General features: G+C 40.7%; 1 protein-coding gene across 3 annotated transcripts in view; it reads left to right on the forward strand.

Annotated features, from left to right (window-relative positions):
- FARP1 (FERM, ARH/RhoGEF and pleckstrin domain protein 1) overlaps positions 1 to 21,891 on the forward strand; it is a 334,579-nt gene that overhangs the window by 305,644 nt on the left and 7,044 nt on the right. For all 3 annotated transcript variants that reach the window (XM_069064154.1, XM_069064153.1, XM_069064152.1), the window contains 8 exons: positions 1,966 to 2,203; positions 3,357 to 3,487; positions 9,701 to 9,769; positions 10,198 to 10,287; positions 13,312 to 13,394; positions 13,481 to 13,593; positions 15,130 to 15,293; positions 20,477 to 20,584. In XM_069064154.1, the coding sequence (XP_068920255.1) occupies positions 1,966 to 2,203; positions 3,357 to 3,487; positions 9,701 to 9,769; positions 10,198 to 10,287; positions 13,312 to 13,394; positions 13,481 to 13,593; positions 15,130 to 15,293; positions 20,477 to 20,584 (996 nt within the window). The remainder of the gene's footprint in view (positions 1 to 1,965; positions 2,204 to 3,356; positions 3,488 to 9,700; positions 9,770 to 10,197; positions 10,288 to 13,311; positions 13,395 to 13,480; positions 13,594 to 15,129; positions 15,294 to 20,476; positions 20,585 to 21,891) is intronic.

Consider the following 21,891-nt stretch of genomic DNA (forward strand, 5'->3'; position numbering starts at 1 on the left):
CCCTGTTCATTCTTTTACTAATTACTTAAGCAACGCTCTTATTTTAGGTGTGATATAGTAAACATCAGTAAGAGACCAGGACTGAAAGTCAGCTAAAATGAATTTGGGTCCTTACACTGCCACTGATTTACTGTCAAGTAATTTCACTTTTCTGAGGTTCCTTCCTATTTCCTCATCTGCACAGTTTAGTGATTTGGACTACATGATATTTTAAGGTTTCCTTCAAGTTTAAATACTGTGATAATCTTGCATGCAATATCAGAGAATATTTTGGATTTGTGGTAATAAAAGAATTCCTGCTAAATATGTTTCTCAGGCAAAGATGAAATGTTTATGCCATAATTGTAGCTTGAAGCACATAGACTCGTGTGTTGCAGACTTAACTCATATCTTTTCTAATTCTAAAGTTTTGCCTCCTATCCTCTTTTGCTCTGTTCATGCCTTTGTCCTCACATCTGCCCATTTCCAGGTCAGTTTTATGGTATCTACTTTCTAGGTTCCCTCTTTCTTGTCCCCATTCAGCCTTTCCTCTTTTCCCCCTTATCTGCTTAGAAAGCTTGTTATAAATCTCATTATCCTTGCTTACCCATCTTCCTTTGGCATCCTCTGGCTTAAGCTTTTCAAGCACTAAGATTTTAAGCCTCTGTGCCTACTTTAACTCTCATCTTACAGGACCAACCACCATGCCATGAGCTGTTAAATGCTCCATGTACATTGGGTCTCCCTTGTCTCGTCCTGCACTATCTTCCTGCTCGCATTTCTTTATCTTTCCAACCTTGGTAGTTTTCTCTTTTACAGCTGCCTTCCTGGCTACTTCCAGCACTTTGCTTTCATACCAAGTGCTGACACTGTCTGTATCAGATCTCTTTTCTTCCAGCCCAATCCAGTCCTCTTACGAGGCCACATGGACTGTGATGGTTTCCATTTATAACCATTCCTCCCCCTGTTCCATAGACAGACAGACAGACACACACACACACACACACACACACACCACCAAAACAACAACAACCCCATACTTTCCTCTCTATGTTCTACATCTTCAGCCTAGTGTCTTAATATGTGATTCTGTAAGCTTCCCTTGCTGCTTTGGCCTTTCAAATATTGTGCTAATGCTGTAAATGTTTACAGGACAGTGGCCAGTGCAGCCAAAAGAAGTAAAGAATTTTTTCAAGTGCCCTCATATCACTGTTTTGCCTAAAGTCATCATTACCAGAAACCTATTAAAAATGTTAGGAGTATACCTCTGTCATTTCCCTACCTCCTCTCCCACACCATCTATCACCACATATTTGCAGGAGTGATGTAGTGAATATCTTATTAGCCTTCTATTTTGAGGGGGGGCTATTACTATCCTGTATGCAAGGGAGGATAGTGACATTATTCAGGGAACTTTGCCAATTGAGTACATTAGCTGGGATATTTTTGCTGACATTATTTTTATTGTGTGCCCTCTCTGCTTTAGCCACACAACACAATGTAGAAAAATAGCCAGCCCCCACACTCAGGATCAGCCTAATTGTTTTCCAGTATATACAAATTTTAATACCATCAATATTGTTTTGAACTTATGTAGAACATTTTGTTAGTTCAAAAAAAATTTTTTAAGCGAGCTATCATATGGTTGCAAACTTATTGTGTCCGGTTTCAAATGAATGTCATTGTTGTTGATCGGTTGTGTCCAACTCTTTGTGACCCCATTTGGAGTTTTCTTCACAAAGATACTAGAGTGGTTGGCCATTTCCTTCTCCAGCTCACTTTACAGATGAGGAAACTGAGGCAAACAGAGTTAAGTGACTTGCCCAGGGTCACACAGCTAATGTCTCAGACCAACTTTGAATGTCTTTGTACCTCCCCCAGCACCTCCCATAATAGACAGGTATCATATTGATCCAAATATAATCTACATTTTTGCAAATATCAAATCTGTTTTTTCCCCATCCACCTTTTTTTCCCTTCTCTAAGCAACTGACAAATCACCTGTGGAAGCACAATGAGGCTTTGGTAGAGTTGGAGAATGGAATCAAGAACTCACGTAGACTGGAGAGCTTCTGTCGAGACTTTGAGCTGCAGAAAGTCTGTTATCTGCCTCTCAACACCTTCCTCCTTCGGCCTTTGCACAGGCTTATGCACTATAAGCAGATAATGGAGAGGCTGTGCAAGCATTACCCACCAAACCACTCGGATTTCAGGGACTGCAGAGGTAAGTAGAAGGAGCCCTCTGTCCCATTCACAAAGAGCACTGGATGCATTCAGGTTTCATGGATTTTAAAGCCATATTTGCAATTTGCTTAACTCACAGAGGGACTTTAATGCCAGTAATGACATTCTGTGGGAAGTGGGAAGTGATGGATTTTCTGTACATTATTAACTCTGAAGTTTAAAAAGTGATGGCGGTGGATTTTCTTGGTGATGTTTTGTTTTCTTCTAACACTGTTGTTATAGGTGGAAAAATGTACTGAGTTTGTTTTCTTTCCAGAGAAGGAGTTAATTGATACCCCTCCTAACCTGGAAAGCTAGATTGCAGTGGTTTGAAAGCAATATGTTGCTGGCAAGAATCTTTCCCCAGAGTCTGTCAGAGAATGTAATCCCTGGTTTGGCCTGCCCTTAACCTTAACTTAGTCTTAGATAACTTCTGATTTAATGCCTTTGTAATATTGACCTTTTTTAAAAATAGGGATTATAGATACAGGACTACAAGGTGCCTCCTGTTCTTTCAGGTACAGCTCAGATCAGATGGCCTCCAAGGCACTTTCCAAATATGAGATTCTGTGACTAAAAGAAACCTGGGCTCTTGTCCTGTTTCTACCATTAGCACTGTTACCTTGGGCAAATTAATTCACTTTTCTGGGCCTCGCTTACCTTATCTCTAAAATTCTCTCTCCAGTCCCTTCTAGTCACATCAGTCTGAGAATAAACCTAGCTAAATTCAGAATGACCACAGTGATGAATTTTTCAGTTACAATAACTTTCAAAGATCTTTTGTATCCTGGTGACAGATTCTGTAAGCACTTTAATTTGGTGCTTTCTCTTTACTGCCTGCCACAGGGTTACTATCTTTGAAGGCCAATTGTACCCCATGGAAACTAAGAGTAAAGGGATTGTTTACATGTGTCAAATGCTGTTGGGGAACCAAAACAAAGCAAGCTAGCACTGGAAGTAAATCACTGCGTTTTTATTATGCTGATGTTTCTGAGGGAAGCAATAGTGTTTAAACCCAGGAAGATGGTTTCTGACATCGTCATACTAGAGGGTTTTATCCTGAAACTGAAAGTGGAGAGGGGGGAGAAAACCAACAGCCCCCATGTCTCTCATAAACACTCTCATAAAGCTTTCTTTTCTTTTTATTTTATTAGCTGCGCTGGCAGAGATAACAGAAATGGTGGCACAGCTCCATGGCACCATGATAAAGATGGAGAATTTCCAGAAGCTGCACGAACTCAAGAAAGATCTGATTGGCATTGACAATCTTGTGATCCCAGGAAGGGTAAGTAGGACAGGGCAGTGTGTGGTACCTGTGAGTGATGCAGAAGGTGAGATCCACCTGCTTTCATGTTAAATCTGTTTGTGTCTGAGAAGTAGCTGGGCAAACAGACAGTGCAGTGGGTAGAACATCGGACTTGTAGTCAGGAAAACTGGTGTCTCAATCCAGCTTTAGACACTGCCAGGTCCCTTCACCTGCCTCAGTTTCCTCATCTGTAAAATGGGGATAATAATAGCAACTGCTTCACAGTGTTGTTTGTGAAGACCAATTGAGATCACATTTTGCAAGCCTTAAAACTCTAAATCGGCATATCTCAGAGATACTGTGGGTTTGGTTCCAGACCACCACAATAAAGCATATATTGCAATAAAGTGAGTCGTGTGAATTTTTTGGTTTCCCAGTGCATATAAAAGTTATGTTTACACTATAGTCAATTAAGTGTGCAATAGAATTGTGTATGCATATAGCAATCAAAAATACTTTATTGCTAAAAAAATGATTCACCATCATCTGAGCCTTCAGCGAGACACAATGCTTTTGCTGTTGGAGGGTCTTGTCTTGATACTGATGACTGCTGAGTGATCAGGGTGGTGTTTGCCAAAGGCTGGGGTGGCCATGGTAACTTCTTAAAATAAGACAACAGTGAAGTTCGACGCATCACTTGACTCTTTCTTTCATTTGAACACTTAAAGGCCCTTGTGGAATTGTTAATTGGCCAGATTTCAATATTGTTCTGTCTCAGGGAATAGGGAGGCCTGAAGAGACGAGAGACAGGAGAGAGAGATTTGGGGGAATGGTCGGTCATTAGAGCAGTTAATTCATTCATTGATTAAGCATTCATAAGTAGAAGGAGCCCCCTGTCCCATCCACAAAGAGCACTGGATGCATTCAGGTTTCATGGATTTTAATGCCATATCTGCAATTTGGTTAACTCACAGAGGGACTTTAATGCCAGTAATGACATTCTTTGGGAAGTGGGAAGTGATGGATTTTCTGTACATCATTAACTCTGAAGTTTAAAAAGTGATGGCGGTGGATTCGTTGATTAAGTTTGCCATCTTATACGGGCATGGTTTGTGGCACCCCAAAACAATTACAATAATAACATCAAAGCTCGTGGATCACAAATCACCATGATATAACAATATGATATAATATGATAATAATGAAATTATATAATAATGAAAAAGATATAATAATCATAATAAATGAAATATTACTAGAATTACCAAAATGTGACACGAGGACATGATGTGAGCACATGCTGTTAGGAAAGTGGCACCAAGGTGGCTGGGTGGTGCAGTGAATAGAGCACTGGCCCTGGAGTCAGGAGGAACTGAGTTCAAATCTGGCCCCAGACACTTAACACACCTACTAGCCATGTGATCTTGGGCAAGTCACTTAACCCCAATTGCCCTCCAAAAAGAAAAAAAAGTGGCACCTATAGACTTGCTTAACACAGGGTTGCCGCTCTTTCATTAAGCCCCAGTGGCAAACAGTCTTCCCTCTAGGGTTTTTCCTTTTACCCCTAACATGTTTGGGAAAATGCTGTGAAGATTATGATGCACTTAGCAGGTACTTAATAAATGATTGATTGATTGATTGACTCAATGAATTGAGTTGAAGGAGAATAATAGCAGCCCTTTCATTCTTGCCTAATGGTTTGCTTTTCTCCTAAGGGGGTCATTTTTTTTCTTCCCTCACCAGCTGCTCAGGAATCAAGTGCCAGCTCATGGTTCTGGGAATGAGGCAAGCTTCTTTATGTCATTTTGCCTTCATCTAACCAGAACCCTCCAGCAGCCCAGAGCTAAATGTTGACATTTTTGAATGAAGCAAAACCTGTTTTAGAGATATATTCATTCCAAGGCAAAGAGAATCACATGCTCTAACTTAAAGGGAAAAGCACAAACCCATCCTATAGCCTATTTTTTAAAAACTTGCTTTCTAGAATGCAGCCCTTCTATAGGAACTGTTGTGGCACTGTGCCAAACATGTCAAAATGGTACCTTAAGTATGTTAAAGAGATGCAGAGAGACACAGTGTTGCAGAGTGGATCCAGGAGACCTGGCTTAAAGTCAAGCTTGTAACACTAGTGGTGTGACCTTTGGCAAGTCATTGTACTGAAACTTTGAATTTCTACATCTATAAAATGGGGATAATATGATAGTACAGCGTTGTGAGGGTCATATTAGATGATGCTTATTGTCAAGTCCTTTGCAAATTTTAAAGGGTTTTGTAAATGACAATAATTGTTATAAACACAACTGTTTATACAGGATTGATTGGATGTTGAGAATTATCATGGGATCACCAATTTCCTGATCCCTCCTTGTAAGCTCCATAGACATAAGTCTACCTTTTTTTTGTGAAATGCTTTGAGAGATATACACTGGAAACCTTAATTTATCTAATATAGGAAAGATGAATTGACCTAAAGATGGAATCTTTGGTTCTAGGAAACCTGGGTATTTTAGATTTGAAAATCACAAAACAATTCCTCTTTGGCTGGAAGCATGTTGCAATAGTTATATATGGAAAGAGGTGGGTGGAAATTAAAGTTGGTGTTTGTCTCTGCCATGCAGGAGTAGAAACTACTTAATCCTTTAAGTATTTAGTGTCATATTTGGTTCATGTGGGTCCTAGGGAAACTACTTGTGAAGTTGCCTGCAATTATCTTGAGAACTCCGTTTTTCTCTGGATAAATTTGTATATTAAAGCAAGTGACTAGCAAGTTTTTCATGGGAAATTATTATGAACAAATTTTCTTTGATCTCTAGCATGTATAATTGGAAGGGTATTTTTTTAGTCAACTGAGTATTAGCTATAATTTTGTTGGGTCTACCCTGTAGTTAGTAGGAAATCTGAATAAAGATCAAGGCCCTAGTTAGCATTTCAGAATCACCTTATCACTGTGTTTTCTTACTCATCCAACTGACATGACTCATTCATTGTCTGAACTCTTATCTGAAGAGAACGAAGCATTTGTGCCCATTAGTCATCAGGAAGATTCTCTAATGGATGACTTTAATTCTGCAGGGTTTAATGAGCCATCTTAAAATGATTTGAAGGGACTGATATGGGGAAGAAGGGCTCTGAAAAGTTTTTTTTATAAACAGAATTTGAAAATTTCTAATTTGAGACTAAAAAAGTCTTGAAACTATTCACATAATGATACCAACCTATTTTTCCATTTAAAATCTATTCCTAAAATGATTTATGGCTTAGCTGTGTATCCTATGGGGACATTATTTGTACCCACTGCTCAGCAGGATTCAAATTGGGACAGTACCAGTGTCTGGCAGATAGACCTTTCTTAGGACATGGTATTTTAGAACTCTAGCCAGAAGTTCAACGTGTTTTAATGCATCATGGACATGAAATGGAGTTGGTAGCTAGTTTCCTCCAGACTGAATTTTTGGTTCAAGAGAAAGGTAGTTTTCCTGCCTGCTTCCTTTCTCTGTTTCCCAAAGAAGAAAAAGAAGGCAACAAAAAAAGAAGCTGGTGTAGTGAACGATTTATTATTTGGGGGCCTTTCCTTCGCTCTAGAAGAGAAGGAACCCGAGTTTAAAGATGCTGTGCATCTGCTTCCTTCCCCTTTCTATGGTTAACACTGTCTTGGCAGAGACTTTTATTGAAGGCAGTATGATTGTAAATAGCCCACAGATAACAAATAAGACACTTAATAGCTGGTGAAAACAACCTATCACAGTAGAATGGGCTTCTTCAGCCCCTACTTAATGCATTTGTTGTAGGAAAGCTTTCCCTGCTTTTGAATTATAAGTATTATCTCCCATCTCTGTCTCCATAGGGTTGAACTCTGACTCCACACCTCCTTTGTTCTCACTTATCTGTAGGCTCCAGGGGCTGGGGGGAAAATGCCTTCTCCTTTTTCTTTCTTTAATAGTTTACAATGTTAAATGCAACACTCCTGTCTTTCCAAGAAGTTCCATCAGAAGCATCTGTTGGAAATGTATCCCCTTTTAAATAGATGGTTAGCTACTCCTCTGTCATCAAAACTCAGTTCTAATTCCATTTCCTCAAATAACAACAGTGATATGTCATGGTCTTCTTGTGTCCTTCATGCAAGGATATTCAAGTGTTTCCCGAATGTTATTTGACTGGTCTTCAAAATATACCACTTCAATTGATGAATTGCTTCCCAGCCAGAGGCACTCTCTCTACTGTCCCTGAACTTTTATAGCCTGCGTGACACACCTCTCTCAGGCACTTGGCATGTCCTAGTTTGTATGATAGCTATTTTTGTATGGTTTATTTTTCCTACTAAATTGAGAGATCCTTGGGAGAGGGTCTTTTTTCCTCTTTATATTTTGCATTGCACAGAGCAGAAGTTTTGTTAATATTGTCAGTTCAAATAAAAAATATTTGGTACCTTATTAGTTGAATGTAGGTCACTTTTGCCCCTACATCTGGTTTGGAATGTGGGTACTAGATAGGTATAAACTAAAAATATTTGTTTCCTCTTCTGAGAGATCTTATTTTAGGTTTCTGGCCTATATTCTGTGTAGAAGACTATATTCAGATAAGTATTAGGAGGGGTTTGTGAAGACCTATTATTTCATTGGCATGTGGAATTTCTAATGTGGAAACTCCCTTCACCAATTCAGATTGTCAACTCATATATCTTGTACTCTTAGAGAGTTACTTACAGCACTGAGAACATTAAGTGACTTGCCCAGGGTGACACAGCTGTTACATGCCAAAGGCAGGACTTAAGCCCAGGTTCTCCTGACTCCAAGGTTGGCCTTCTCTCTGTTGTGCCACATGACCTATTTGGATCAATATAGTAATGAAATTCATCTTTGCTAAAAACACACCCAGGCCCAAGAGGGTTGGAATAGTTTGTGCAAGGAAAAGTTGAGTCTGAAGAACAAATTATTTATGTGCACAACACTTAGTGTACTAGGGATTGTGAGGGCATTGTGAATAAAACATGGCGCCTTCCCTGGAGTCTGAAAAGGCAGTGGGACAACTTTTGCTTTGCTAATTTGTCTACACGCAGAGTTTTATTTTCTAGGACCTGTAGGTCTATTACATTAGAGAACACTGCTTTAGATAAGCAGCAGTGTGACATGGGCAAGAAATGAGAAGTCAGCAGAATAAGAGGGGCATATACACCGACTACAACTATATTAAAAAACAAGACTTTGCTCTTTGTACTGCCTTGTAAACACCCATCTATAAACAGATTCAAAGTTGGACACAGAATAAATGCATTAGTATTTTTCTTATCATGTTTCAGTTAAGAGAATCTGCACGACGTGGTAGAAACATGATAGAATTTACAGTGATCGATCCTGACACCATTACTGCTGGTATAAACCTGGGCAAGTCAGTTATTCTCTCTAGGTCTCAGTCTCTCATATGGAAATTGAGGACTTTGGACTAGCTATCTCTACCGTCTACGGATCCTATTACTTCATGCTATTTTTTTTCTCAGTTGTGCATGGAAATCATTTGAATTTGTTGTTGTTCGTGTCCAGCTCTTTGTGACGCTTTTCGGGATTTTCTTGGCAGAGTGGTTTGCCATTTCCTTCTCCAAAGCTAATGGCTTTATTTGGTTTAATTATTTGATCATTTGTTGTAATTTGAGAAAAATGAATAAAATCCCTTGTATAGGGCAGGATGGAACAGGGATGGCAATAAGCAATCCCATGGACAGTTTCTTCTTTTTTTTTTTTAATTTTTTTATTTTTAATCAATCAGGGTTAAGCAACTTGCTCAAGGTTACACGGCCAGTTATTTCTGGGTGTGGTGCTGAGTGTCTGAGCCCGGGATTCGATCTCTCCAGGTCGTCCCAACACTGGAGCCGGTGCTCTTACTCGCTGAGCCACCTGGCCGCCCCTAAGCAATTGGGGTTAAGTAACTTGCTCAAGGTTACACGGCCAGGTGTTTCTGGGTGGGTGCTAAGTGTCTGAGCCCGGGATTCGATCTCCAGGTCTTCTCAACACTGGAGCCGGTGCTCTTGCTTGCTGTGCTACCTGGCCGCCCCAGACAGTTTCTTCTTAGGGCATGTAGGATGTCTTGCCCACATCTTGGTCCTCCCTTCTGTAACATCTCTCTTCATGAGGAGCACTGAAGCTTATACCATGGTTCAGATCCTTTCTAAACATTCCAGCCAGGAATAAAGGGCAGGATCATGACATTAACTCACTTGAGAATCTATGAGGAGGCACTCATGACTTGCTTCTTCCACAGGAATTCATTCGCCTGGGCAGCCTCAGTAAGCTGTCTGGAAAAGGGCTGCAGCAGCGTATGTTTTTCTTGGTAAGTAAGGACAGCTATTTTGTGCTTACTGTATATTTAAATGAAACCTAATACCAAGGAATGAAGTAGCATTATTTGAATTGGGTCACACAAGTGGGAACTGGGAAGAAAAAAGGAAGTGATAACTTCAGCTCATAAAGTCTACAAGTTAATGAAATGCTATGAATCTATAAACATGGACTGTATGTTTGATTTAGGGATCATAGTGTGAAACTTCCCTTTACCAGTAGAGACTGTCAGCTCATATACCTTAGGGTCTTAAAGAGTTGCTTTACTTTACCTTACTTTGGGGTTTATTATTTATTGTTACTTGGATTGTTTATTTGGGTTTACTTATTATTATTTGTCTCTTAAAATAGAATCACTTCAGTTTTAAATTAACTTCCTTTCTTGCTGATCTTACATTTTGATCTTCCTTACCTTCCTAGTTTAATGATGTCTTGCTGTACACAAGTAGAGGACTGACTGCCACCAATCAGTTCAAAGTTCATGGACAGCTCCCACTCTATGGCATGACAGTGAGTATGCAGTGGGTTAGCAGAATGATATCAGAGCTGGGGGCCTTTTCCTTATAATAGCTGATAGAGTATAGTTCAAGGTAGAAAGAAGCATGGGTTGTTGACATTTGTGGGCAAAAATATGGGAAAGTTTTAAAGTGTATCACAGAGGCCTTCTTTATATCAGAACTCTTGCCTTGGCCAAAAGACAGATCATCTCCCAAATTCTCTCCATTTCCCCCACCTCTTCTCACAAATGGGTAGGTGTAAAGAATGTTTGCCTTTCAGTTCTCATCTAGAGTGACTTTGGCAAAACTTGTTCTGCTCTGAGGGATCTAAGAGTAGAAATGAGTTCTTGGGGGCCCAGTGAGGGAGAGAGGAAGGTAATGATGGCTCAACTTGCTTAACTCAGAATAAACACTGGAAAATTACAATTGTGGTTTTATTTGTCTCCTCAAGACTACAAGGGAGCTGTGATTTCATCTGCTTCAACCATTCAACCACACTTTTACCTCCTGTGCCTTTTTGCCAGAGAAATGGGTGCCTTTTCTGCTTCTTTTAACATCTCTTCTATATAATTACTTATAACCGATCCAGAAAAGACTGATTAGATTAGGATTTCTTAAACTTTTGGGGGGTCACAGATTTCTTGGGCAGCCTAATGAAGCCTCTAAATCCCTTCTGAGAATAATGTTTTTAAAATGCATAAAAGACATAGGATTTTTTTGGAATGGAAACCAATTGTATCTAAATGTGGTTATCACAATATTAAAAAAAAAAAACAAGTTCACAGTCCCCAGGTGAAGAACACCTTCATTAGATCTTGCTTAGTGAGCTAGAATTATTTTCCCCCTCACTACTCAAGTCTCTTCCTGGTACTAATCTAGAAACCATGCTAGTTAAGACCATTTAATGAATTGATCCTTGCCTGGCTTACACACCTTCCCTCAACACTACTTTTTTAAAATTCTTCTAGCACTTTGATTCTTTTCTTTGCCCGTGTTATTGTCTACCATTTTTTTGTATTCATTTGTGGATAGGTAATATTGCCTTGCCTCCACAGAACCTACAGTGTGCTATGTTGTTCTCCATCTTCATTTCAACATTACCTGAGCAAAGTGCTTACTATTGGTTGAATTGATTGTTGGCACAGCCCTGATATGTACCTTGGCTCTGTTGTGTTCATGGTTGAATCTTCCAAGCTTAGCAGAAATGCTATGGTTTTCTGTGTGGTGAAAAACGATTCCTTTTGCTGTGTCTAACTATTCATGAATGGGAGAGTTAAGCTTTTGTGTACATTTGTATAAAAGCTATGGTTATTCCAAGTGCATTTATTTAAAGTCTCAGATTGAGTGAAGGGAGAGGAATTACTTTTGTGATGATCCTTTCCCCTTATCCATTTTATCATTCTGGTTTTTAATGTTCATTCGTCATCCTTTCCCAACTTAAAGTTATAGAATCACAAACTCTTACAGTTCAAAAGGACCTAAAGGCTGTTCAATTCATGTCATACCTGAATAATAGTGTACTCTACAACATTCCAGATCGATATTCATTCAAATTTCTCCTGGAAGCCCTCTTGTCCATTCATGGACAGTCATACTGTTAATATTCTTTTCTTTACATCAAGACTAAATCTTGGGGCAGCTAGGTGGCGCAGTGAATAGAGCACCAGCCCTGGAGTCAGGAGGACCTGAGTTCAAATCCGGCCTCAGACACTTAACACAAAAACTAGCCATGTGACCTTGGGCAAGTCACTTAACCCCAATTGCCCTCCAAAAAAAAAAGGGGGAAAAAAAGACTAAATCTTGATGTTTTTCTATTTTGGGGGAAAAAATTTTGCTTTTTATTCTGAACTTAACATCAAGTAAAATGGGCATTTCCACAGCTACAGTAGAATAGAAAATGAGAATTATACATGAAATTGATGATCTTCATTATGTGCCCTTCAATTTCATTTTTAAGTTGATAGATCAGACTAACTTTCAAAGCTTTCCTACTTGTCTGTATTTCTTTTTAACTTTAATTTGGTTATTTTCTGTGCAGTTTTCTAAAAAGGTGCCCCAATGATCCTCTATTTTTGGTTTTCCTATCCCCTTCTTCCTCCCATCTGAAAAAAGAAAAAAACATTGCAACAAATATACACAATCAGGATAATCAAAATTCCCCCATTAGCTGTGTCCATAATACATGTCTTAAAGTATCTTCAATCCATTACCTTTATGTCAAGAAGCAGAAAGAATTCTTCATCATTAGTTCTCTAGAATCATGGTTTTCCATTGCATTTGGAGTTCTTGAGTCTTCCAAAACTGTTTTTGTGTGTGTGTGGTTTTTTTTTCCCCCATCATTTCTTATGCACCTGAAATTCCTTTACATTCATAGGCATAATGTGTTCAGCCATTTTCCAGCAGATGGGCACTCCCTTGGTTTCCTACTCCTTGCTATTAAAAAACAAAGCTATTGTCAATTTTGCACATATAGGTCTTTTGACCTCTTTAGGGAAAGGTGTGCACATTTTAGGGACTTTTGTGTGATATAGTTCCAATGTGCTTTCCAAAATGACTAGACCAAATCACTCAATGATCCACTGAACCAAGACTTAGCATTTATCGCCTTATACTGGATCAATCCATTTCTTCAGTCATTTGAGAGTTTTTTGGTTGCTAACTGTCCTCCAACATGTTAGCTTTTCTTCCTAACTTATTATCTTCAAACTTGATGAGCGTGCCATCTGTACCTTCATCCAAGTCATTGATAAAAATAGATAAAAGATTCTTGGGGAATTCTACTAGAGACTTCCCTCTAAAATGACATTAACCTATAAATGACCACTCTTTGGGCTCAATCATTCAACACAGTTCTAAATCCACAAACCTTACGAATGGCTAGCCCAAATGTCCCTGAGAAGAGTCTGCGGCTTTTTGAATTCAGGGGTTGACTTGAATGATGCATTTAGTTATTGTTTAAGGAGAAATGGTTTTGTACTCACTTCCTCAGCGGTTTTCTCTGTCTAGTAACAGTGTACTCTAAACTTGTATCTCATAGATAGAAGAGAGTGAAGAAGAGTGGGGTGTTCCTCATTGTCTCACCCTCTGTGGTCAGCATCAGTCCATCATTGTTGCAGCAAGGTAATTTCATGAAGCAGCCTCTTAACTGCTGTTTTTTCTGTCACCTGCTTTGGTTTTGAAAACAAAATGTATGTTTCTCTCTCCAGTTCTCGGATTGAGATGGAGAAGTGGATCGAGGACATTCAGATGGCGATTGATCTAGCAGAAAAGAACAGTGGCCCCACCCCTGAATTGCTAGCCAGCAGTCCACCTGAAAATAGTGAGTATGGTGGTGAAGGGCAAGCTTTACCCAGTGTTCTCAGTCAGCACTCCGACCCAAGGTCAGTTAGGGGAGAATAATGGTGATGGTAAGGAAAATTAGTATTGTGATCCATTTTTTAAAAGTCCTACTTCTGGCCGTCTTTTACGCCTGTGATGTTCTTTAATGTGCATGTTAGGAAACCTGATAACCTAACAGTAACTCCTTAGAATAGTATAGAAGGCAAGAAAGGGCTTACAGGGGGAGAAGGCTGGAAAGATGATTTAGAATTTTTTATTGCTTTCTTTTGTTTCTACATCGCCTTGATTTTTCAACATATGCCTATCCCTGATATACCCTGAGAACGATTACTTATTAACAAAGAATAAGAGAAAAGAAGGCATTTCAGAAAAGCTAACGTAACCCGCCAAGCAGGCTCGGCGTCACACGCCATGTTTCCTGTGTATCCATGGCGTCAAACTCGGATAGAAACAGGGGCTGCCAGGTTATTCACAAGGATCCCTGTGGGCACATATTGGCTTAGAAAAATATGTATTTTTAGCATCATCTGTTTTATTGCATTTTGAATTTTATTTTGTTAAATATTTCCCAGTTATATTTTAATCTGATTTGTGCTGCATTTAGAAGCATTGCAGATCACATGCGTGTTTGACACCTCTGCCATCCATAGTACTCCATTTCTTTTTAAAAAGGGGGAGATGGTAGGGGCGGCTAGAGCATAGGCCTTGGAATCAGGAGGACCTGAGTTCAAATCTGGCTTCAGACACATAACACTTCCTAGCTGTGTGACTGTGGGCAAGTCACTTAACCCCAATTGCCCTCCCAAAAAAAATTTTTTTAAAGGGGGGGAGACAGAAGGAAGGTGCATTCTTATCTCTTCTTTGGGGATAAGCTTGGTTATAAACTTAGCGCTTATATAATGAGGCAGTGGGGTAGAAAAAGCACTGGATCTTTGAATTAGACACCCACATTCAAATTCCAGCTCTGCTACTTATTTCCTATATATGTCTCCTTAAGTAATTCATCAACCTCTCTAGGCCTTAACTGCCTCCTTTGTAAAATGAAGGGGTTGGACAAGATGGATTCTAAGGATCTCCCTCTAGCTTTAAGTGCATGATCTCTGCCACCTGTTAGGAGAAAGAAACAAGAAAACTCAAAAGCCAGAGTGAGCACCACAAGCCCCAGATGCATATGGAGCCAGTTTCCTTTAGAACGGAAAAGGAGAGGGAGAATGAGAGAGAGCTAAGCCTCAGTGAGCTCCAATCTACTTTTTTTTTTTTTTTGCTGCTGTTTTTTTTTTTTGAGGGGGGAAGATAGGGCAGTTGGGGTTATGTGACTTGCCCAAGGTCACAAGGCTAGTTTTTGTGTTGTGTCTGAGGCTAGATTTGAACTCAGGTCCTCCTGACTCCAGGGCCAGTTCTCTATTCACTGCACCACCTAGCCGCCCCTCCAATCTACTTTCTAAGTCTTAGTAACAATAACGGGAAAAACTGTGTATGTTTGCAAGAACAAATGCTTTTTTACCTGCGTCCACAGAGTCCCCTGATGATGCCACAGCAGACCAAGAATCAGAGGATGACCTCAGTGCCTCCCGCACCTCCCTTGAGCGGCAGTCTCCCCACCGGGGCAATACGATGGTTCACGTCTGCTGGCATCGAAATACCAGCGTCTCCATGATCGACTTCAGCATCGCTGTGGAGGTATCTACCTGGGCCACCCAACTAGCGACTCCCTCCCAGTGACAGTACTTCCTTTTGGTCTAAGGCCAGCCTACCTGGAGCCTTTTTGCCAAGCTGAAACATGTTTCCCACCACTTCCATTTTGTCTAAAAGTGGCAAACCTTGAAAATTAGTTTCCCTGTTGGGACCTGATGGGCTATTGCAGAATTATCTGTGCTTGTGGAACCTTCATCTATTTTTATCTAAACCCAAGGGTGGGTGAAATTAGGGAAAAATGAATCTGAACCGACAACAACCAAAGAGAATCTCATGTAAAATGTTCCTGCTCCTGAGCAGAGTATAAAACCCTCATACCTAGGAAAAGCCAGAAGGGTCTCATTGCTGGGCGTGGTAGGCGCAGGGCTGTCTCTTTGTTTTAATTCTCTTTCTATACCAATAATCACTTTTCCTTTTTTTAAGATGTCTTCTTATGGTCTCTTTGTATGTTCAGTCCATCAAGCAAGTCATCTTTTCTTTACATGTGATTTATATCCCATCTTTTCATTCCTTAAATGGTACAACTAAAATCTTGGCCACAGGCTAAAGCAATTTCACAGTAGATACTGAGAATCAAGAATGGTACAGGCAAGGGCAGGGCTGTTGGCTCATTAGGAATGAAAGTTTTGAAGAAATGTATTTGAAATACTAAGAAAGCTTACCTGCAGGTGTTTAGCGCCTTTCAGGGTGGTCTTCATTTAAATATGGAGATTGCAATACTTTATAGAAGCTGATTTTTTTTAAAGATCCATTTCATGTATCTTTCCTCAAAATGACAGCAATTGGCAATACAGCTTTCACTGTTATTCTGGGTCACAGTTCTTAACCTTTTCAAGCATGAAGATTTACTTTTAATATTTCAACAGTTCACACACACACACACACCCCCAAATGAGAGTTGTTACTAATATTTGCTGACAGAGACAATACATGACAGAAAGCTATTATTTAGCAATGCTTTTAAACGGATTCATTAATTATAGAATTATCTACATACATTTAAAACATAATTGACACGTGTGTGAAACTTGGTGTACAGAAGGAATTTATATTCTTATGCTGCATAATTTTTTAGAGCTAAAGAAAGATACAGGCAGCTCAATGGCACAGGTCTGGAGTAGGGAAGACTCATCTCCCTGAGTTCAGTGCCACCCTCAGGCAAGTCACATAACCCCATTTGCCTCAGTTTTCTCATCTGTATAAATAAGCTAGAGAAGGAACTGGCAGACCACACCAGTGTCTCTTGCCAAGAAAACCCCAGATGGGATCACAGATAGTCAGATATGACTGAAAAACAACTCAACAACAAAGAAGAGTGGTCAGAACCGTCATACTGTGTGTTCATTTGGTTTGAAGGATGCACAAATAGCCGCTACTGTTGGTGATAGCTCCCTTTCCCCCTCAGGGGGCCCTCAGCCCCTAGGTCAGGAGCTCCTACACTAACAAACTCTTTAGGAGGGAAGCAGAGTGTCCGCAGGCCTAATCTTGCTAGGGGAAAGGAAACCTGGCATATTGTCCTATGTGTCACAGAGGCAGAGGGACTGGACCTGAGATAAAGGAGACCCCCAGGTCAGCAGACTCCCCTCCTCCTCTGACAATTCGTAGTCTTAGCAAGTTGCCGAGAGCATTCAGAGGTGGTGACTTCTGGCCCAGGGTCACATACCCAGTATGTCAGAGGCCCACTTTGAACCAGGTTTGGCACGCTGCTTCTACTACTGTATTAACTCCATTTAATTCCATTGTATGTAATATAAACAGAGACACTCAGGAAGTGGTTCATCTAAGGGGTGTTTGGGAGGCAGGGACTACCACTCATCCTATAGGATGCCTTTTGGCTGTTTTAGTTAGCATGTATTGTACTCACAGAGCTCTGTTTGCCCAACTCACTTGATATATAAACCATTTTGTCTTAAAATGAAAACCATCAATTGCTTTTGTAACTCATGGCCTATGCTGGGGGTTGAATGCAGAGAAGCAATGCAAGTTTGGCTTTCTGTCATGTGTAGTGAAACCGATCTTGGAAAATTGGCCACTAAAATATGAATCAACTTCCATTCAAGAGATGACTTTGAGCATATGTTCTAACACTCAATCTTGAAAACTCACCCAAATGTTTGCTTAATGAAAGTCTTGTGGGTGGGTTTATTTTTCTCCCCTTGAAGGTAAACCCTTGTGTCAGAGTTGTTTATTGGAGCAATTTACAAATTATTGTTCCTTCATTCCTTCAACCCAACAGAACTAGATGTGTGGTTCCACAGTCTATGGCCACTCTGCATCACCACCTTCCATCCTTCCCAGCAGTCCCCCTGTACCCAGGAGCCATCCATTCACCCTCTTCTTGGTGCGACGTCCTCGTGGGCATTAGGGTTTATTCTTATCTCTGTGACTTTTCTTCCCTCTTGCCATCCCTCCCCTCCCCACAATTTTCCACTCCTTTTTCTTCTTTGAGTTTGTCCTTCATGGCCCGCTGAGCTGATCAGTGGTCAGTAAACTGTATCCATTTCACACCTCTTATGGTACCAAATGCAAAGTGTCATTTTGTGAAATCTTCCAGGTAATTGAGGTAACCACAAAGGAAAAAGTGTCTGCTTATGTATCGTGAGGAGAAGGGGAAGAATGGATCGCTGTCTTATTGTTAAAAAGTGAATCGAACTGATATCTTACCTATCTGGCTAACTGCCTTTGTAGCATTTGAGTTTGTACCTAGAAGCTGGCTTCTGACACTGCAGAGTTTGAGGTAATCTTTTTGTACTCAGAGCCAATGAAGTCAGGGATGTTGAGGCCGAACGCTAGTAGGAGCCCTTTGATCAGTGTAAAGTGATATCCTGAGATACACGCTGTGGTGCGTCAAGCCTAATTCCATTTAAGTAACAAGTCCTCCTGGGCACAGATCTTCTTCCCTAGATGGTAGAGGTGATTTTGTACAGTTATGGTCACCAGTTATTTTAGTGGCTTATGGCATTTTAGAAATCTCTTCACAAAGAAGTCCTTAGCCAGTCAGGAAACAATGAAAAATGGGATTCATAAATAACTGCTAGAGTGTTTCAGGTTCATTATAGACTCAAGACAGATTCCAGGCAACATTTTCTGTGAAAAGCAACTCAGGCCCACTTTTCTCACGTAGCTTTGTCTTCGGCCACAAACATGCAAGGTATTTATTCTAGGCATTACAGACGGAGTTATAGCATAAACAAAGGAGATACATGAGACCTATTCTGAAGGGTAGTGAGAATAGTTACAAAAGAATTCAGGGTCTTTAAAGTTGGACAGTTTGGTAGAGCCCTGGTCATTGTGGACCTTGGATGTCAGACTAAGGATTCTGGAGTTATTCTCATGACAAGACTATCCTTGACAGTTGCCAGGAGGAAAGAAAGGTTTGGGAAAGCTAAGGACTAAATCTGGCTGTAATGTACAGGATGATTTAGAAAAATAATAGCAACAGGGAGGCCAGTAAAGACATATACTAGTATTGTCATGAATTAAAAGTAGCCTTGGTCCTGGAAGTGGAAATGGAAAGGAAAGGATGGAAACGAGACAAAGCGAGACTTGGTGACTTATTGGAAATAGTGAACAGGGAGAGGGAGGGAGGAATCAAAGGCAGTAATTCATGACTGGGGAAAGGAAGTTAGGAAGAAGACTAGTTTTGAGGGGAAGATTGTTGGGCTCAGTTTTGGGCTTACAAGGTGTGATATTCAGGCAGACCCATACACCCGACAATTGAAAATAGACGATCATTGCTTAGAAAGATGTCAGAAGTGAAGATGGAGAAAGCCGTCAGAGTGAATGATCTTCCAAAGGAAAGGTTGTATAGAGAGAATAACCAAAGGGATAAGCACTGAATCTTTGTGTAAAATCCTTTGTTTTTAGGTAATAGGAAATAACCACTTCATCTTCTCTTTAAATGAGTAACCAGATATTTTCTGCTTCATCATTTCACAGCCAGTTTGTGGCAGAGGCTCCCTACCATGCATTCATTGCTCGTCACCTGCACTGGTGCCCATAAGTGACATTGCCAAGGCTATGTCATGTATCTTTTTAATTTGAATCATGGGAGACACAGGATGCATTATGTGTATCTGCTTTCGCTGGCCCCTCCATGGAAACAAAGGACCCAAATGGGCAGCCCATTTCTCAAGGCTTAGGTTCACTGTTTGACCAGCTCTCCTCTCAGGTGTGGAAACTCCATGCTGAGGGTCATTTCCTGGTTCAGGCAGAATTTAAGCTTTCTGTTCCTTTTGCTCCCAATCTGAACTTTAGGAGGATGTTTTTGTTTAGTTTTTGCTAGCAGTCATTACAAGTCCTGAAATAAACCCCAAAATCTTTGCCCTTGGGCCAAAGGAGCATTCTCCCTTACTGAACCGACCAAGAGAACATTCTTTGTCTGAAAACTAGGCAGCTAAACAAAGAGGCCCTAGGAGGGTATCTATCGCCCCTTTTAAGGGCCGGCAGGATGTCTGCTGCTCTGAGATTTTCCAGGTGAAAAGGAAGGAAACTTCAAACCTTCACCTCCAGTAACTTTAAAAACGAGGGCAGGAATTCTTTCATTTTCTACCAAATGAGAAGCATCTTTATCCTCCCTTCTTTTTCCCCATTTCTTCCCAGAACTGGGAAGCCCTGAGCAAATTTAGGTGAGACAAGGCAGCTCTGTTGATCTGGGCATGGCCACAGTACCTGGCGTCGCTCCTTCTGCGGTGCACTAGATGGTGGTAAAGAGCTGTTTAACCTTTACTCATGCTTGGGCTGCCAGCTCGTCCTACACAAGCATTCCCCCCTCCCCTCCATGAGGAATGCAAAATGCTTACAGTGGACTGGGAGAAAAAATTCCAAGCTTGTTGAGGGATGGCTGGAGAAGAATTAAGCATGCTAAGCTTATCTAATTCCACAAGGATTTCTGCCTTCAAAGAAGAACAGCAGACCATTTTCCCCTTAGGTGATAGACAAGCTGCATTTAGAGGAACATTTCTTTTTCTAGAAATACATATCCCCAGGAAGGGTTGGTGGGCCCTTTGTGGAGGGGCTGCTCCTTTCTAACTAAAAGTTGGGAGGGTGGGGGATGACATTTCCTTTTTTTCATGAGGGTTTTGCTTCTTTCCAGGCAGGGGTTCTCAGTTTTTCAGTGTTATCACACACCCTTCTGCTTCTCTCTCACTGGTTTTTCTCCATTGCAGAATCAGTTATCTGGGAACTTGTTAAGGAAATTTAAAAACAGCAACGGATGGCAGAAGCTCTGGGTGGTGTTTACCAACTTCTGCCTGTTCTTCTACAAATCACACCAGGTAAATATCTTGTGCAGCTTGAAAAACTTGTTTCTATGATGGGATTGGTTCAAGGTGCATAGACATTTGGGAGTTGTGAGGTCTGGGATAGAAGCGAATCCAACCTCCCAACCAACTCGGTCATGAGCTACCTTCTACAATTCTTACAGACTTGAGAAAACTTGCCTCATGGCTTTCCCCCCTAAGATGGCTGGGCATTTTGAAACTAGCACTCCAGGAAGCCTTGGCCAAAAAATGGTGGTGGATTAAATCAAACCAGTAAATTGGGGCTGTGCATAATGATGTGTAAATGAGACATTGTGTGGATGCTTCTAAAAACTAATTTAAAAAGTATAAGGAAATCTAATGATAATGGGGACGGTAATTAAAGAATTTTGAAGCAATGGAAGTGACCTTCTGGGGGGAGGGGTGAGCTTTTTTTTTCCCCTCTAGGGGCAAGCAATAACCCATTCTCCAAGGTATTCTGTGTGGCCACAGTGAGGGAAAGTGGAGTCCTCTTGTACTGTGGTGCAGGACTGGTTATTCCTAATGGGTAGAACCTGACTCTGCTGGAGGCCTTTGGTCCAGAGGCAGACAGAGATGGTCATTAGGCAAGCACATACAGACTCCTAGAGTGTATTCCCAGAGTTTCTCTCTCTTGTCCTTCTCTATCCTAATGTAGTTTGGTGTTAAGGCCAGTTAAAGCCAAGTGACTTTACCAACTGAGAAAGCCTTAGGCTAACACTTAGGCTTCCATATTGTTTTCTTTTTAAGACAGCACCATTGAAAGCACATTTGATGTCCAAGGTCCAGAGATAGATCAGGCACCAGGCACATGGCACTCAGTGCTACTGACAGCCTGTACTATCAATCTTGGGATGTTACTTAGGAAAAGGCCTTTGAGGGTTAGTGCTAAGTAAAGACTATGTAAATGGCTTGGCATTTTAACTTCCATTAGAAAACGAATGCAACATCTTTGCTGCTAGAAAGAAGTTTCTGCACATAGAATCCAGCTTAAGTGTTCTTCTCAGAATGAGTGGTTAATTTAGGGCCAGGGAACAGGGAATTTATGCCAGTGGAGAGTTTTTACAAAGTAATCTGGTGCCCCTCTTATTCTCAGGCAGCTAGATGGTACTGGCAGATAGAGGACTGGGCTTGGAGTCAGGAAGATCTGAATCTTTGACTTGAGTCAAGCTTTGGACACTTAAGGACTGTATGATCCTGGACTTAGTCTCTGTCATACAGTTTCTTCATCCACAAAATGGGGGTAATACCTCCCAGGGTTATTGTACAGATAAAAGAACGAAATATTTGTAAAGTGCTTTGCA

The sequence above is a fragment of the Petaurus breviceps genome, unplaced genomic scaffold (genome assembly GCF_028583685.1).
Source record: "Petaurus breviceps papuanus isolate PSGF00001 unplaced genomic scaffold, PetGlider_PUasm1.0 90625, whole genome shotgun sequence".
In the NCBI taxonomy this organism is placed as follows: Eukaryota; Metazoa; Chordata; class Mammalia; order Diprotodontia; family Petauridae; genus Petaurus; species Petaurus breviceps.